This window comes from Leopardus geoffroyi, chromosome E1 (assembly GCF_018350155.1).
Source record: "Leopardus geoffroyi isolate Oge1 chromosome E1, O.geoffroyi_Oge1_pat1.0, whole genome shotgun sequence".
NCBI lineage: Eukaryota > Metazoa > Chordata > Mammalia > Carnivora > Felidae > Leopardus > Leopardus geoffroyi.
In genome coordinates this window covers 40340714-40356901 of record NC_059330.1, presented here as the reverse complement: position 1 = coordinate 40356901, position 16188 = coordinate 40340714, and the positions used below count along the sequence as shown (strand labels likewise).

The window sequence follows — 16188 nt, the reverse complement described above, 5'->3', positions numbered from 1 at the left end:
AGGGGCTGTGTCCCCTCCCGCAGACGTGGATTGATCAGCTGGGGGAATACCTCAAGTAGAGGCTGATTCTCTCCTTTGGTCTGGGGGCGGGGGGGGTGGGGTCAGTGCGTGTGCTCTCTCAGGGCCACATTGTACCTAGGAGAGGGTGTCATCCCAAATCTTTCCACCCTCTCCCTGGGGCTCAGGAATGCTGGTTGGGGGGCCAGACCAGCCTCTGTGCTCCAGGCTTGTGGAGCCTTGTTCTAGGCCCTGTCTGGCTCCCAGGGCTGGGTTCTCCGGACTGCCCCCAAGGATGAGCTCAGCTGCCTAATTGTGGCCGAGAATGGAGGTTCACCCTACCCCGGGGCTGCGGCTCCAACGCCACCTTTGTTTCCCAACAGACAATGGGCTGCTAAGAGGCCACCTGTCCAGGCCAGGCGCTGGCAGGGGATGGGGCCCGGGGGATGCACTCGGCATGTCCAGCCTGAGCCCCAGGCCCTGGGCGGCCGGTAAGGAAATAAATTACATGGCTGGGGTTTTGGCTCTGACTTCAAGAGCTGGGGGCCCAGCCCCGTTTTAGCCTGGCTATAAAGAGCTGCCTGGGGTCTCTGTCCAGACCAGACCCTGCTCCTGACTTGTGGACACCATGGCTGCCACCACCACCAGCATCCGCCAGTTCTCAACCTCTGGCTCCGTCAAGGGCCTGTGTGTGCCGGGTGGGGGGTTCTCTCGGGTGTCCTCGGTTCGTGTGGGGGGCGCCTGCCGGGCCCCCAGCCTCCTGGGAGCCGGCAGCTGTGGCAACATGTCGGTCACCTCATCCCGCTTCTCGGCGGGCTTGGGGGGCGGCTACGGCGGGGGCTACACCTGCAGCCTGGGCGGGGGCTTCGGCTCCGGCTCCGGCTTCGGCGCGGGCTTCGGCTCCGGCTTCGGCGCGGGCTTTGGCTCCGGCTTCGGCGCCGCGGACGCCCTGCTGGGGGGCAGCGAGAAGGAGACCATGCAGAACCTCAACGACCGGCTGGCCTCCTACCTGGACAAGGTGCGCGCCCTGGAGGAGGCCAACGCCGACCTGGAGGTGAAGATCCGGGACTGGTACCAGAAGCAGGGGCCGGGCCCCGCCCGCGACTACAGCCCCTACTTCAAGACCATCGAGGACCTGAGGAACAAGGTGTGTGGGCCAGCCAGCTCCCTGCCCTCTGCCTTGTGTCCTTACTACCTGCTTCTGACTCCCTCCCTCCCAACTTTGGACCTTTTCCAACATTTCTTCTCTGCCCTGGGTCTCCATCATTCATTGGTTCCTTCCTTCATTCACTCTCTCACTGGCATGACCATGGAAAGTCACTCTGGGGGTCCCTGAGGGAAGGAGCTATGTCTTCCTGCTCAGACTGGAAGCTCCCAAGGGAAGGGATTAAGTGAGTCTGAAGGAGAACACAACACATACCCACATGCTCATGACCTCTAAGAGCACGGCCTTGGCATTCTGTGAACGGGGTGCCTGGGTCTTCTGCACGAGACCCGCCCTGGAGGGTCCTTTGGTGCTGCAGCCTGCGCCACCCCGAGGCAGGTGAGAGCTAAAAGAAATGCCGGGATGTTTAGGGGAGGCCAGACTGGGGCCTGCTCTTTCCTGGTAGGGAGCCAGGTCTGGTGCTGCCCTGTGAGGGGCTTTGTCTGCTCCTTCCCGGGACCTCGGCCAGGAAGGGAATTCCTGCAATTGCCCCCTGGAAGCAGAACGACTGGGAGTGCCAGATCAGATATGGGCCTTGGTCTGAGCAGCAGGGAACCCAGGGGAGCCCTGGTGAGTCAGCGTTCCAAGCTTCGGGGTCAGCCAGCTCCTCACCACAACCCCCCTGTGCCTGAGCATCAGGCCTCCGCCCCTCTGAGTCACTGCGCCCCTCGGGGGTTTTCACAAGGGCCCCTTGCTAGGCCCAATCAGCCTCCTGAGCAGGGAGGTGGGTAGGAGACGGGTCTGTAGGCCACTGAGGCCAAGGATGGGTAACAAATTGGCCCTTGGGCTCACTCTGGAAACTGAGACCCAGGGTCACTTCACAGGGCCCCGAAGGGGACTCTGAGGCCCAGAACGAGGCCATTGGAGCTACTTTTTGGCTGCTGAGGCTGCTTCCTCTTACACCTTCTGCACATCAGCCCTCAGCCTTAAAAGCTTCCAGATTCTTCCCAGCTCATCTGCCACCTCCACTAAGACCTCCTCTCTCCTCCCTCTGGGCAGCATTTAGGGGCCTCCCTCTCCTTCCGCCCACGTGGCTCTGGAGTACAGCCTCTCAGCTTTTCTGACGATAACAGTGACAGCAGCAGTAATAATAACTGACCTTCTGCCCCCTCCAGAGCCCCTTCCCTGCTCTCATTTCAACCACTCAGGTGACCCTGTGGGAAGAGAGAACTTTGCTTTAGGTTTGAGGTGGGGCTGGTCATAATCTTGTTAATTAATTAATTAATTGCCTAATTAAACCAATGTTTCTTGGGGGCTGACTCTGGGCCAGGTACTTTGCCTAGGGCTAGGGATTCCAAAGAAAGTGATACAGATATGGCCTTGTCCCCCTGGAGCTGAGTCCAGTGGAGGAAATGACCAAAAAAGTTGTGGAGAAAATCACAGTTGGGAGAAGTGTTGTGAAGGAGATGGGCAGGGAGGAGGTGTGACCGGAAGGAGGCACACACATGGGGTGTGTGGAGGAGGGCTTCCTGGAGGAGGGGGCAACCGAGCCTAGAGGTGATCTCAGTTGGGGAAGAGAGAGTGAGGTCCACGGGAATATTATGGGTCTCTCCTGACTTCATGGTTACCTGTGCCTGGGCACTGCGCCCCCACCACTTTGTGGGCCCTCTCGCAGGGTGCCCTGAGGGGGAGATTGCGGGGCCCTCATCTCCTCTATCTGGTCCACTCTCCAAAGGGGCTGCAAGAAGGGTGTTGCGGGGCCTTCCCAGGGTGCTTGCTCACCCAGCCCACTGTGCCTCCCAGATCCTGGCGGCCACCATTGACAATGCCAGCTTGGTGCTGCAGATCGACAACGCCCGTCTGGCAGCTGATGACTTCCGCAACAAGTGAGCCTGCGCCTCCAGGGCTGTCCCCGGGGGCGGGTGTTGGGCCCAGCTCTGCACACCAGAGCTCTCTGTGCGTACAAGGGGGTGTCCTGGGGCGCTCCTTGGCTCATGCCTCCACCCTTTCCAGGTACGAGACTGAGCTGAACCTGCGGATGACTGTGGAGGCCGACACCAATGGCCTGCGCAGGGTGCTGGACGAGCTGACCCTGGCCAGGGCCGACCTGGAGATGCAGATCGAGAACCTCAAGGAGGAGCTGGCCTTCCTGAAGAAGAACCACGAGGAGGTGAGGCTGTCCTGGAAGTGTAGGAGAAACTCACCTGGGAATAAGCAAGGCTGGGGCTCCCAAATCTTCCTGGGCCAAGGCCATGCTCTCAGTCTAGTTCTGGCCCTGAACCTGGGAGACCCTCAGGGGGCCCTGCACGAGGCCTGGAGGACCCTCTCCCCCCCCCCCCCCCACCCCAAGATACTTCCCTTGTCCCTCAAGGCACGACCTATTGAGTGGTGGCAGTTAACTATCTGATGAGCAAATCAGTCTAAGAACACGCATGCTAATTACTCTAATTAATTGTAATAGTGATAGTCATAACAACAACCAAAATCTGCTCAGCACATTACAAGTGATTCATGGCAATTATCTCAGCTGATACTGACAGTGGCCCTGGGAGAAGGGTGCTCTTTCCTTCCCTCACCAGTGAAGAGACTGAGGCTCAGAGAGGTGAAGGGATTTATCCAGAGCAGCACAGGTCTTTCTGACCCATAGCCACACCCACGTCTGACGCCACCGCTTTGCCACCTTCTCCCACCTCCCTTTTTCAGAGAGTCTTGGAGTCCTACAGACCCTAAGGCTCAACCCAAGGGTCAGGATCCCAGACCCTGTAGGGGGACTAATGAGCCTGCGGCTTCCTTCTGGGCCAACCTCTGGGCTGGCCCACGCTAGGGGAGTCTAATCTTGGAGAAGCAGGAGCCCAGAAAGTGTCTCCACTTGGCTTTGAGGCTGGTCATACAGATTGCGTCCCCGCCCCAGCAGATTAACATCTCCTAGCAAGTTCTGGTTCTGCAGATGCCAGCAAGGGACTGCTTCCCCTGTGCGGTTGGGGGCAGGGGACGAGGCGGGTGGTCAGGGACGTGAGTGAGGCTGTCCTGGCTCATCCCCTGACGGGCTGGGGAGTTACCGTCTCTCCTCGCCCCGCACACATTGGAACAGGGCAAAGTCCATCTCTGAGTGAGAGTTGGGGGACATGGTCCACATTCACAGCCCTGCATGTTCAAGACATGATCTCACATCCACCTCCATCTTCAAGGGGAGGAGCCATTGGGCTGTCTGTGTCTGTCGGTCATCGGTACCCATCTCCCTGAGGGAGAGAGGCCCGGCCCCAGGGTCTCTCCCTGGGATGGCCCTGGTGAGCTCCTGTTCTCCTCTTGCCCAGGAAATGAACGCCCTGAGAGGCCAGGTGGGCGGGGACGTCAGCGTGGAGATGGACGCCGCCCCCGGCGTGGACCTGAGCCGCATCCTGAATGAGATGCGCGACCAGTACGAGAAGATGGCGGAGAAGAACCGCAAGGACGCCGAGGACTGGTTCTTCAGCAAGGTGGGTGGCCGTGCGTGAGCAAGTGTGAACTTGCTCCATACGTGTGCTGGGTCCTGAGAACAGGCTGGAGCACTTGTAGATCACAGCTGTCCCCGCTGGAAGGACCTTTGGAAACCCGTTGGACCCACTGCTCATGTCCAGATGCAGATTGTGGGGCTCAGAGGGGCCTCAGGCTCACACAAGCCACGCTGCGGCCTGGGGAACGGATCCAGGGCCCGTCATCCCTGTCTGGGGCTTCCCCCAGCATATTTGTAGGTATGTGTGTGTTTGGATGAATACCTCGTGCCCTTAGTAAACACACACCTAGCAGCTACAGTACCCAGGACAGTAACAGGCACAAAGAGAGTAAAAGCTGTTTTTGCGCAGTGCTCAGTAGGACTATTGAATGCAAAGCACGGTGCGTCCACTGAGTCCCAGGGTGGGCACAGAGGGTGTCTGTGTGCGGGTGTGTTTGCAGCCCCCAGAGCCAGGGAGGGGCTGGGGGAGCAGGTCGAGGAGGTCAGGGCTCGGAGGTGGACCCTGTCCTCTGCCCCACCTCTGCAAGCTTTCTCAAGACCCTGTGCCCCGCACCCCACCCACCCGCCTTCCAGACGGAGGAGCTGAACCGTGAGGTGGCCACCAACACCGAGGCCCTGCAGAGCAGCAGGACGGAGATCACAGAGCTCCGCCGCTCCGTGCAGAATCTGGAGATTGAGCTGCAGTCCCAGCTCAGCATGGTAGGGCCTCCGACCCCCTCCCTGGCCTGTACCCGTCACCCCAGGGTGGGCCCAGCCTCCTAGACTTCCATTCGGAGGACCCGAAATCCCCACCCAGCCTGTCACTTCACATGGGTCCCTCTCTGCCTCTGTTACTGCCCCATGGTGCTGGCGGCACCCGCACACCCACGCGGATGCGTCCCCCTTCTGGGTGCTGCGCCCTGGAGAAGGGTCCCAGCTGGGTCTCACCCAGCCACCCGTGCTTTGGCCCACAGAAAGCATCGCTGGAGGGCAGCCTGGCGGAGACCGAGGCCCGCTACGGGGCCCAGCTGGCCCAGTTGCAGGGGCTCATCAGCAACATCGAGCAGCAGCTGTGTGAGCTCCGCTGTGACATGGAGCGCCAGAACAACGAGTACCAGGTACTGCTGGACGTGAAGACACGGCTGGAGCAAGAGATCGCCACCTACCGCCGCCTGCTGGAGGGCGAGGATGCCCAGTGAGTGGGGGCACTGGGGCACACGCTTGGGTCGGTCGGGGGGCCGCTGCATCCAGGCAGGGACGTTTGTGCTGGGGAGGTGCAGGGGTCTGCAGGAGGTGACACTGGCAGATACTGGCAGGGGTCCCGCTGTGAGGAGCATTGAAGGCCGAATGAAAGCGTCTGGACTAGACGGTGTGGGAAACGGGGAGCCACGGAGGGAGTTTGCACAGAGGAGTGGTACTATCATCGAGATGTCTTAGAACGTTCGCGCTGGCTGCATAGGGAGAAATGCATCAGAAGGGCCCCGGTGGGGGCAGGGAGACCTGTCTGTCAGGAGGCAGGAGCAGGGAGTCGGGCCAGAGAAGCCCTGCTGTAAGGCGGGGGTGGAGGGCAGGGAGAGGCAGGTGGTGTGTGGAGAGGATGTGTTGTAGTTAAAAACAGCGGCGCTAGATGCCTGGACGTGGGGGCGAGCGTGGCTCCCTGGCGGGACGCAACACGTGTTGAGTGAGCCCACGAAGGAGCGGAGGACGATGACCCTGGGTTTCTGGTTCTGATGACTGGCTGGTGATGCCATTACCCGGGATGGGATAAGGAGCCAGGTGGGTGGTGATCTGGCTTGGAGCTGGGAGGGTACATCCGGGCCCCAGTGTAAAGGGGCTGAGAATGTCCTGGGATCTCCATGCTAAGTCACACGTTCCAGCTTTTTGCTCCCTGACGATGGCAAAGCGCACCTATAGTCTAACCACAATCTCTCCCGCTTTAAGAGAGTCTGTTTGTTGGGCCCTTTGGGATATGGAAAAACCACTTGCTCAGCTTCTCCTTGTAAATCCCTGGTTAGCCACAAAGTGCCTCTGGGCCTCCTGTGGGGGCGTCCCCTTTCCTTAGTCCTGCCCACGGGGCCGATGCCCTTTGACCCTTGTGGTACTCTCAGCTGTGATTTCTCTCTGGTTTGCTGGGACCTCTCTCCCCTCGCCCTAGTCCTCCCCAGCCGCTCCTTCTCCACGGGGCCGGGCTCCTGGCCCGCACCCCTGCACTGACAGGCCTCCCTCTCCCTCCCTGCAGCCTGGCCACCCAGTACTCCTCTTCCCTGATCTCACAGCCCACCCGGGAAGGTAAGAGCCTGCCCTGTCTGGCCCGAAGGGAGTGGGGAGAGGCCGGGGACCCGTCTGTGCGGGAGACTGGGGGAGGGGCTCGGGCCTGAGATTTCCTGTGCCCCCTCCTCCACCGCCTGCAGCCACAGTGACCACCCGCCAGGTGCGCACCATTATGGAGGAAGTCCAGGATGGCAAGGTGGTCTCCTCCCGCGAGCAGGTCCACCGCTCCACACACTGAGGCCCCTTTCCACCTGTGACAGCCCAGCCTCGAGGGTCACGGGGGAGCCATCGCCTTGGGCTCCCAGCATGCTAGTGCCGCACCCTGAGTGCCCATCTGGGCCACCAGCCAAGAGCTGTTGCCTTTCTGTATCTGTTTCCTGCAGCCCCTCACCGAGGGTCCTCCTAGAATTGCCCCAGTGTCTGCTATTAAAGCTTTGCCTGAAGTTCAATGCCTCGTGTGATCTGGTCCAGTCATTGGCTTGGGGCGGTGTGGGCTGAGGGACTGGGGAGGAGGACAGTTTGAGGGCTTGGGTGACACTTGTCACCTGCAAACCTGTTCTGTCCGCCTCATCCAGGCCTGGGGGGCTCCCGGGAGGCCAGAGGGAAGAAGGCAGGAGATTGAGGGCAAAGGGATGGGAGAGCCCATCGAGCTGGGAAAGTTTCTAAGAATCAGCCCGTGGGTCCCCATGGGCTGGTCTGCAGGAGGGCCCCATAGACTTTCTGGGGAACCACACCCCTTCTAGAGAACTCCCTGCCTCAGGCTGGGGCAGGTCTGGGTTCAAGATCAGAGGGAGAAGGGCTGGGCAGGGGGGCTTTCTAAAGGCATGGTCCAAGGTGTTGATGGGCGAGAGGGGGTGGCGGTGGCACGGCCAGCCCAGGAAACCAGCTTGGCCCAGCTCGGGGAGTCTGTGGGGCGGGGTGGCTGCTGTATGTGTGAGCGTGGGGGGCATCCTGTTTGCTCTGGTGGCTTGGCAGCTGCTGGGCTGTTGGGGAATCTCTCTCAGCTGCTAGGAGGGGATGTCTGGGCCTGCCTGGGAAGTGGAAGCCATCAGCAATCTGGGACACGGCCACATTCCATTCAGCGAGCCTGCCGGGACCCCGGGACCCAGGGCCAGGCTGAGGGTGGTGGGCAGGGCGGGTGGGGGCCCCATGAGGGGACTGGGGTGGGTTTCTGGGGGAGGCTTCAGGGTGGGAAGGACTCGCTGGGGGTTCTCAGGAAGACCCTTAGGCAGTGTCCTTTATATTTCCATCTGGCCGGCACCCGAGGTGGCTGCCCCTCACCTCACCCTGAGGCCTCTTTGGGTACAGGAGGGATAAGGAGAGTGGCCAGGGGCACGGCCGTCCCTTTCACAGGGAGGGTCTCCCCCCACCCCCCCAACCCCGGCTCGCCACTTAAGCTCTCTACCTAAGCTCTTCCTTGCCCACCCTGGCCCAGGAGGGAGGTGAGGAAAGGTTAGAAGGGCAGGCTGGGTCCCTGGGGTTTCCAGGGATAGGGGCAGTGTGGCCAGATGGAATCACAGCTCCTGGAGCTGGTGCCAGGGCTCTGCAGAGGGCGGGGGCAGTGTGTCGGGGCTGTGGGAAGTGTTGGGCTCTGTGGCACACTGGGGATGAAGGAAGCAGGAGCCCTGCCAGCCCGGTTCTGCGGTCACATGGGCCAGCGGGACACTATCCCTCTCGAAGTTTCCTTATCTGTAAAATGGGGTGGTAATCTGAGAGTCGCTGTGTTGTGTGGTGAGCCTAGTGGGCTTAAGTCCAGTGTCCAAGGTGGGACAGGGTCTCAGTCCTCACCCTCTCCCCAGCACCCAGCCCCAGGCCAGGACTGTGGTGTGGCATGTGGTGAAGGAGACCGGCCTCAGGCTGGGGTCTGCCTGGTTCCCCGACCGGTTTCCCTGCCAGACACGGGGGCCCGGTGGGCTGGGCTGGGGTGGCAGCTGCCTGGGAGGGCCCGGTGACGGTGACGTCCTGCTTCTCCTCTTCTCCGTATTAGGTCATGGGAAAGCATAGCTGGAGGGCCTGCCTGAATCACAGGTGACAGGCCTGAGACCAGAGACATGCACTCGCGCAGACACCCAGCACGGGGGTTCGGGGAAATGAGGCAAAGCCCCAATGGTGGGAGGGGAGGGGGCCGGCAGCCACCTGGGAGCTGGCAGGCAGCCAGCAGTGATGAAAGCTCAGGAGAATGGAAACAGAGGAGCGAGCCTGTTGTAATCGCTACGCCCACTTGTCGATCTATAAAGGCGGCGGGCGAGTCCCGGCAGCCACACGCACCTCGGACCTCTCTCCTCTCTCGCCCTCTTGCTCTGTGCCTGCCTGCCACCCGCCGCTGCCACCATGACCACCACCATCCGCCAGTTCACCTCCTCCAGCTCCATCAAGGGCTCCTCTGGCCTGGGGGGCGGCTCGTCCCGCACCTCCTGCCGGCTGTCTGGCAGCCTGGGCCCTGGCTCCTGCAGGCTGGGGTCTGCGGGGGGCCTGGGCAGTGCCCTCGGGGGCAGCAGCTATTCAAGCTGCTACAGCTTTGGCTCTGGCAGTGGTTACGGTGGCAGCTTTGGGGCCGTGGACGGGCTGCTGGCGGGTGGGGAGAAGGCCACCATGCAGAACCTCAACGACCGGCTGGCCTCCTACCTGGACAAGGTGCGCGCCCTGGAGGAGGCCAACACTGAGCTGGAGGTGAAGATCCGGGACTGGTACCAGAAGCAGGCCCCGGGGCCCGCCCGTGACTACAGCCACTACTACCAGACCATCGAGGACCTGAAGAACAAGGTAGGGCCTGCTGGTGGGACAGAGCCTTTGGGGGGCATGGCTTCTCCTCCCCCCCCCCGTCTGGTATCCTTGACCATGGCCTGGAGTCAGCCTAGGGGGCTGCCACGGGCTCTCAGGGAGCCGAGGACAGCTTGGCTCTGGGTTGGCCTCTGGGAACCCACCTTGGAGCCACTGTGTGGCCCACATTCCCCTTTACGGGGGGCAGCAGTCTGGGCCAGGGACAAGTGAGCCTCATGGAGCTCCTCTGAGTCTCAGTTCCCTCATCACAGAGCTTGTTGCCGCCACCTCATGTCATTGGAGGATAAGATGAGTGGATGCGCGTAGAGGCTGGGCCCATGGGCTGCCAGATACGTGGGCATCTCTCTTCTTGAAGCAAGAGGGGGATTTTGGGTGATGATGGGGTGAGGGATCTAGTGAGTTCAAGACGGCACCTGCTGGGAGGGGGAGGTGGAGACAGGGGGCGGGACCTCAGGAAGGCCTCTGTGTGTCTTATTTGGGAATTTTTCTGGCTTCCCCATCCCTCCCACTGTCCCCTCAAGAATGGGGTTCAGCAGACCTCCCAAGGGCAGAGCTGCCTGCTGGAGTCTGGGGTTTGGGCCCAACAGGGGTCATGACTTCTGATTTGGAACTACTCGTTGGTGAGGGCTCTCGTAGGGGCCTTTTGGGGGAGCCTCTCAGGGGCACCATCTCCCCAATTGTAAAATGAGGGGGTTGTTCACATCTGTTGCTCTGTCTGGGATTCTGGGACAACTTCTGCCCCAGGGGATCTCTCCCATTCTTCTCTTCCCAGCTGGGCACTCCCAGCTGGCTGCCTGCTCTGGTTGAAGGGAGTCTGGCCTGGGGGTCCTTGTGGGAGGAGGCAGGTCTGGGGGTGGGGAGAGGAGGCAAGCTTCAGTGCCTCAGACCCCTGCCGGTCCCTCCTCTGCCAACAATTACTGCCTGGTAAAGGTGAGGGGCTGGGCAGGAAGAGAGCCTTCCTGAAGACAGCCACATCCTGGCCTCCAGGCAGGAAGATCCATCTCAGAACCCTGGTCTGGGCTGAGCTACTCCCTACCGACAGCCTTACCACTTTCCCGTCTCCCCAGATCCTCACGGCCACCGTGGACAATGCCAACATCCTGCTGCAGATTGACAACGCCCGCCTGGCAGCTGATGACTTCCGCACCAAGTGAGCCCTGGCCAGGGGGCTGGGAGGAACCGGAGCCCCTCCCCACCCCAGGACCGCAGTTGCTATGGCAAGGGCCAGCAGCTGGGGTGGGGGAGTCCACCGTTTAGTCATGGATGTGGCAAATGCAGCAAATTCTGAAGGCCGCTGGGCTTAGGCAGAGAGAGGGAGGCGAGGCAGGAGGCAGAGAAGAGAGAAGCTAGAAGCCCAGTGGGGGTGGGGCTTGGCCCCGCAGGGTCCCAGGGCCCTGAGGCAGCATTCTGCTTCCCCTCCACACCCCCACCTCCATGGTGCCTCACCAGCAGAGGCCGGATGCTGGCCGGGACCTGGGCCTGCGGGTCCAAGCATCGAGACTAAGTCTCTGTTTCCTTTTGCAGGTTTGAGACGGAGCAGGCCCTGCGGGTGAGTGTGGAGGCCGACACCAATGGCCTGCGCAGGGTGTTGGACGAGCTGACCCTGGCCAGAGCCGACCTGGAGATGCAGATCGAGAACCTCAAGGAGGAGCTGGCCTACCTGCGGAAGAACCACGAGGAGGTGAGGTGGTGGGGCAGCAGGTCAAAAAGGCTGTGGAGGGGGTGGCAGGGCTCTGGGGCTGTGCCAGAGCCGGGACCGAGGGAAGAGCACAGAGCAGGTGCTCCAGGGCTGGTCACCTTATGGGGCAGCCCTGTTTGTGGAGCCCTGACCCCTAGTCCCTTCCATGTACCACCTTGTTTCCTTGAATCTGGGGACCCTCCCAGGGTCCGCAGAGGCCCCTTCTCCCCATCCTGGCCTCCCTCAGGAGGACAAGGGGTCAGTGAAGAGGTCTCCTTGTTCTAGCCCAAACCCTTGAACCTGGACCCTATGTGGAAGTTTGGGAATTCAAGGGGATGTCTTAGGTGTACTGGCCTAAGAATTAGATTTTATCTTTGGAGAGCCCTCAGTCTAATTGGGGGGGGGGGCATAGAACCTGTCCTTAGGGAACCTCCAGTCTGATGGCAGAGGCAGAGCCCATGCAGAGCAGATGAACAAGAGTCAACAGGAGGGGCAGGGGGTAGAAGCAGAATGAAGGGGGGCTCCTTGGGAGGGGTCTGGAGAGTAAGAGAGCAGGACAGCTCCGCATGCCCACACCCACACCCCCCTCCCTCACAGGAGATGAACGCCCTGCGAGGCCAGGTGGGTGGTGAGATCAACGTGGAGATGGACGCCGCCCCTGGCGTGGACCTGAGCCGAATCCTGTCTGAGATGCGCGACCAGTACGAGAAGATGGCGGAGAAGAACCGCAAGGACGCAGAGGACTGGTTCTTTAGCAAGGTGGGGGCTGCTGTGGCCCGGAGGCCTCTCCCAGCGGATGGGGGGCAAGGACTGAATCCCGACTGATGCCCAGTACCTGGCATCTTGGGGGTGCCCTATCCTCAGTGAGCCACATCGACCCCATGGGATCAGGGTCACCCATTGCATCAACAGGCCAGGAGGTTTCTGGGCTTTGGAAAGTGGGATGCTGGTGAGAAGGCACACTGCCCCCACAGTTAGGTTTGGGAGGGGGCTGAGAGGCCCAGCGGAGATCAGGAAGGGGACCGTGTCCAAGGGGAGTTATGGGGGGTGGGGAGAGCCCCAGGTGCCCGTGTGGGCACAGCATGGGCCCTGGGCTGATCATACGGAGGCCGTGGGTGTCATCTGACTTGGAGAAGGGATCCCAAGCTCACGCTGCACTCTCCTGTGTCCTGTCTGCAGACAGAGGAGCTGAACCGCGAGGTGGCCACCAACAGCGAGCTGGTGCAGAGCGGCAAGAGCGAGATCTCCGAGCTCCGGCGCACCATGCAGGCCTTGGAGATCGAGCTGCAGTCCCAGCTCAGCATGGTAGGGGAGCTGCCAGGCCTGGGGTGCACCAGGGACCCTGGAGGGGGCACCGACCCCCCTTGCTGACCCCTGAGCTTCCTGCCCTCCTGCAGAAAGCATCCCTGGAAGGTAGCCTGGCTGAGACAGAGAACCGCTACTGCGTGCAGCTGGCCCAGATCCAGGGGCTGATCGGCAGCGTGGAGGAGCAGCTGGCCCAGCTGCGCTGCGAGATGGAGCAGCAGAACCAGGAGTACAAGATCCTGCTGGACGTGAAGACGCGGCTGGAGCAGGAGATCGCCACCTACCGCCGCCTGCTGGAGGGCGAGGATGCCCAGTGAGTGGGGGCGGGGGGCCAGGGGCCAGGGGCTGGGGGTCTGGAGTGGGGGTGGAACTCTCAGACCCAAATCTAATCTCCTCTTTCTCTCTCTTTTTTTTTCCTCTAGCCTGACTCACTACAAGCCCAAAGAACGTAAGGATCTTGGTAGCTGAGGGTGGGGGTGCACGGGGCAGGCAACCCATCTGCTCATTGCTGGGGAGAGTCCCAGGACCTGCAGGGAGTGACGGCTGATCCTCAGTAGGGGTGTGTGTAGAAAGGGACCCGTTAGGGCTCAGGACTGATGCTCAAGGGAATCAGATGAGGGAGACACTAGTCTGATGTGGGCAGGGCAGAGAGATGGTTCTTACCCTAGAGATCCTAGTTTGATTGGGGCAGAACTGGTCCTAGCCCTGGAGACTCTCCTCTGACGGGGAGATCAGGGACATGGTCTCTCGTGGTCTTTGTTCTTGAGAACCTTACAGATGAGCAGTCCTGACCGTGGGATCTGTAGTCTGAAGGGAGAAAGGGACATGGTCCTTGCCTTCTAGATCCCAGTGTGATGGGAAAGATAAGATCCTGGCCCCAGGGAATCTAGTCTAATGGGGGTGATGCGGACCTGGTTCTTGTCTTGGAGATCCCAGTCTGGAGACGAAGGAGACAGGAGCCCAGCCCATGCCCTGGAGACTGCAGAGAAATAGAGATAGACCCCATTGGGTAGCACCCAGTCTTGCAGAAGGACACAGTGGGTCAGGATCAAACCTCCCATCTGGGAAGCTGGACTCCTACAGGGGCACTGCCACAGGGAGGGGATGTGACAGGGAGTGGCAAGAGCAGGAGGGACGAGTGTCTGGATGTGATATTGAGAGGTGAGAAGAGGCAGGGACCGCAAATGGCTGTGGCGGGAGAGCTAGCTCTACTCAGGGAACTGGGGGCTGAGCCAGGGTTTCTCGGCCCCCACCCCACCTCGGAGTGTCTGTCTCCTGCAGCCGTGACCACACGCCAGGTGCGCACCATTGTGGAAGAGGTCCAGGATGGCAAGGTCATCTCCTCCCGCGAGCAGGTCCACCAGACCACCCGCTGAGACTCTGCTCCTCCTGGCCAGCCCCCCAGGCTCCCCTACTGACCCTGTAGCCTCTGGATTCCCCAGCCTCAACTCCTGGCTTAGTCCCTTTTCCATAACCCCTTGCCTGACCAATAAAGCTTGTTGACTCATATGGAATTCATCCTGATTGTAGCCACTGAGGTGGCCCTAGCGAGCAATCGGTGAACTGGGAGAAAAGTCCGTGGACACCAACTGTTGTTGACTTGGAGGTCAAGGGTGGTCTAGGATCGGGATAAAGAGTAGGTCTGGGCAGGGCTTAGGGGGGCACTTTGCATCTCCGAAGGGTCAGTGATCCTTGGGAGGGTGGTCCAGGCAGTGCCAGACCCAGGGTCAGGCCAGCATACCCGGGGAGGTCTTAGGTGACCTCTTCTTGCCCTGTAAGTAGGTTTTCTCATCCATAAATGGCTGAGGAGATGTCAGGTGGGAGCCAGAGTCCTAAAGGATGACGCATTCAGTCAATTGCTCCAAGAGGGACATGCCCTTCTCCAAGAGGGGGCAGGGGGTGGGTGGGACAGGAATCAGGATCCTCCTGGAAGAGGCAGGAGCATAAGGAAGGTGGGGGAGGCAGGCGGGGTGGTTAGGGCCCACGTTCCTTTGTGAGTCTCAGGAAATCCCCAAAAGGGGTTGTGGGCACCCCTGGGGTACTCCTACTGCCTCACCTCAGGAATGTGAACTGTAGTCTAGGCTTCTAGAGAAGGCTGAGGGCCCCAGGCAGGTGTGGGAGAGAGGGTGGGTCCTCTCTCAGGGACGTTTCCTCAAATGGTCAGCTGCTGCTCAGGATGGGGCCCGGGGAGAGTGCCAGGATTGGGGAGGGGCTGGAGAAGCACCACCCTCCCCGGGAGCCTGGAGGTGGGGAAGGTGGAGAAGTGCATCCTGGGGAAGGGGGGCAGTCCCTCCCTAGCCACTCCCAGGACCCTCCGGGCTGCAGCCCCTTTCATTCTGGTGGCAGGCGATGAGCCAGGTGGGGAGGAGCCCCGACACCTGGAAGGAAGTCTTCCTTTGAGTAAATCTGGAAACCACTGGGCGGGGCAGGCCTTCCTGGTTTTCTTCAGGAAATGAGAAGGGATTGAAGAGGTTAATGAGAGGAAGGGCGCCCCCACCTCAATTTGCTGACAGGCCTGGGACTGTTTGCTGCTGTAAAATCAGACCAGGGCCCATCAGACACTCTCCTAGTGCCCGGACACTGAAGGTGGGGCCTGTGCCTGAGCAGCCAGAGCCCCCGAGGCCTGGCGGGGTGCAAGGCTTGGGACTAGTGAAAACCAGGGAGGAGCGCGAAGGGTGGTGGTAAGAGCATGGTCTACGAGGTGAGCAGGTGGCTGTGCGTCTTTGGACAGTTCCCAGGCCTTCTCTGGATCTCAGAGGCTGTGGTCGCTGAGGAGAGGGATGAGCCTCAACTGATGGTCCTTCCAGCCCTGATCCAGGGGCCGCTGAGGACAGTGAGTTCCTAGTCGAGGCAGGGACCACTGGCTGGAGGGCAGAGCCGGAACCAGAGCAGGCTGGGAGCGCAGCCTCCGCTCCATCAGAGGCTGGTGTCTCCCAGCTGCCTGACCAGCAATGACGGATGGAGGCAGGGGAGGCCCTGTGCCCACCAGGCCCCGCCACACTTCCAGCCACAACCAGAAGAACCAGCCCTGGGTTGAGGGTGGCTCATTTGGATGGTGATCTCATTTATCCAAATGGCAGCCCCAGGAAGCAGGGAGGGTCTGGGAAGAGGCGCCCCATTGTGTGGATAGGGACACTGAGGCTTCAAGGAGCAGTGACTCAGCTCTTGTCGGGGTTATGCTAGGAAGAGGGGCCCCACCCCCTGCCCCGCCCCAGGTTCTTAGGCAGATTCTGCAGATTCTCTCCCTGCAGATCCTGGGGGCCCACCCCTACTGTTGGGGTGACTGAGGAGGGGTCATAGGGTGGGGTGGCCACAGATAGCCCTGGACTGCGCCCCTCTGCTGGGGAAGAAGCTTCTGCCCACAAAGTGAGTGGGTGGGTGGCTCAGGAGGCTGGAGTGGAGAGAAGCCAAGTGTGGAGAGCTGGGCCAGAGGCAGTGGTGCCTGCTGGGGGTGGGGGTCCTTAGGGGATGGTCCTGGGCCCAGACAGGGAAAGCCCTACCCTTTCCTGGAGTGTTCAGCCCATGCCTGGGAAGGTAGGA

The 16188-nt window shown here is 61.0% G+C and overlaps 2 protein-coding genes across 3 annotated transcripts; both read left to right on the top strand.

The window, feature by feature from the left end:
* The first annotated feature begins 461 nt into the window (after positions 1 to 461).
* LOC123603703 (keratin, type I cytoskeletal 42) lies at positions 462 to 7333 on the top strand. 2 transcript variants are annotated; one of them, XM_045488855.1, is made up of 8 exons: positions 462 to 1144; positions 2945 to 3027; positions 3155 to 3311; positions 4456 to 4617; positions 5208 to 5333; positions 5588 to 5808; positions 6853 to 6902; positions 7025 to 7333. In XM_045488855.1, exons 1-8 carry the CDS (start codon positions 626 to 628, stop codon positions 7120 to 7122), a joined length of 1416 nt encoding a protein of 471 aa, XP_045344811.1. In that variant the 5' UTR covers positions 462 to 625; the 3' UTR covers positions 7123 to 7333. The 2 variants fall into 2 exon arrangements, with proteins under 2 accessions (XP_045344811.1, XP_045344812.1); XM_045488856.1 differs by lacking the exon at positions 5208 to 5333 and having other exon boundaries at positions 468 to 1144; positions 5618 to 5808.
* Positions 7334 to 9147: 1814 nt separating this feature from the next.
* Positions 9148 to 14157, top strand: KRT17 (keratin 17). Its single transcript, XM_045488857.1, has 8 exons — positions 9148 to 9647; positions 10733 to 10815; positions 11190 to 11346; positions 11941 to 12102; positions 12523 to 12648; positions 12741 to 12961; positions 13071 to 13096; positions 13930 to 14157. The coding sequence occupies exons 1-8, from the start codon at positions 9216 to 9218 to the stop codon at positions 14022 to 14024; spliced, it is 1302 nt and encodes a 433-aa protein (XP_045344813.1). The 5' UTR covers positions 9148 to 9215; the 3' UTR covers positions 14025 to 14157.
* Positions 14158 to 16188: the final 2031 nt, after the last annotated feature.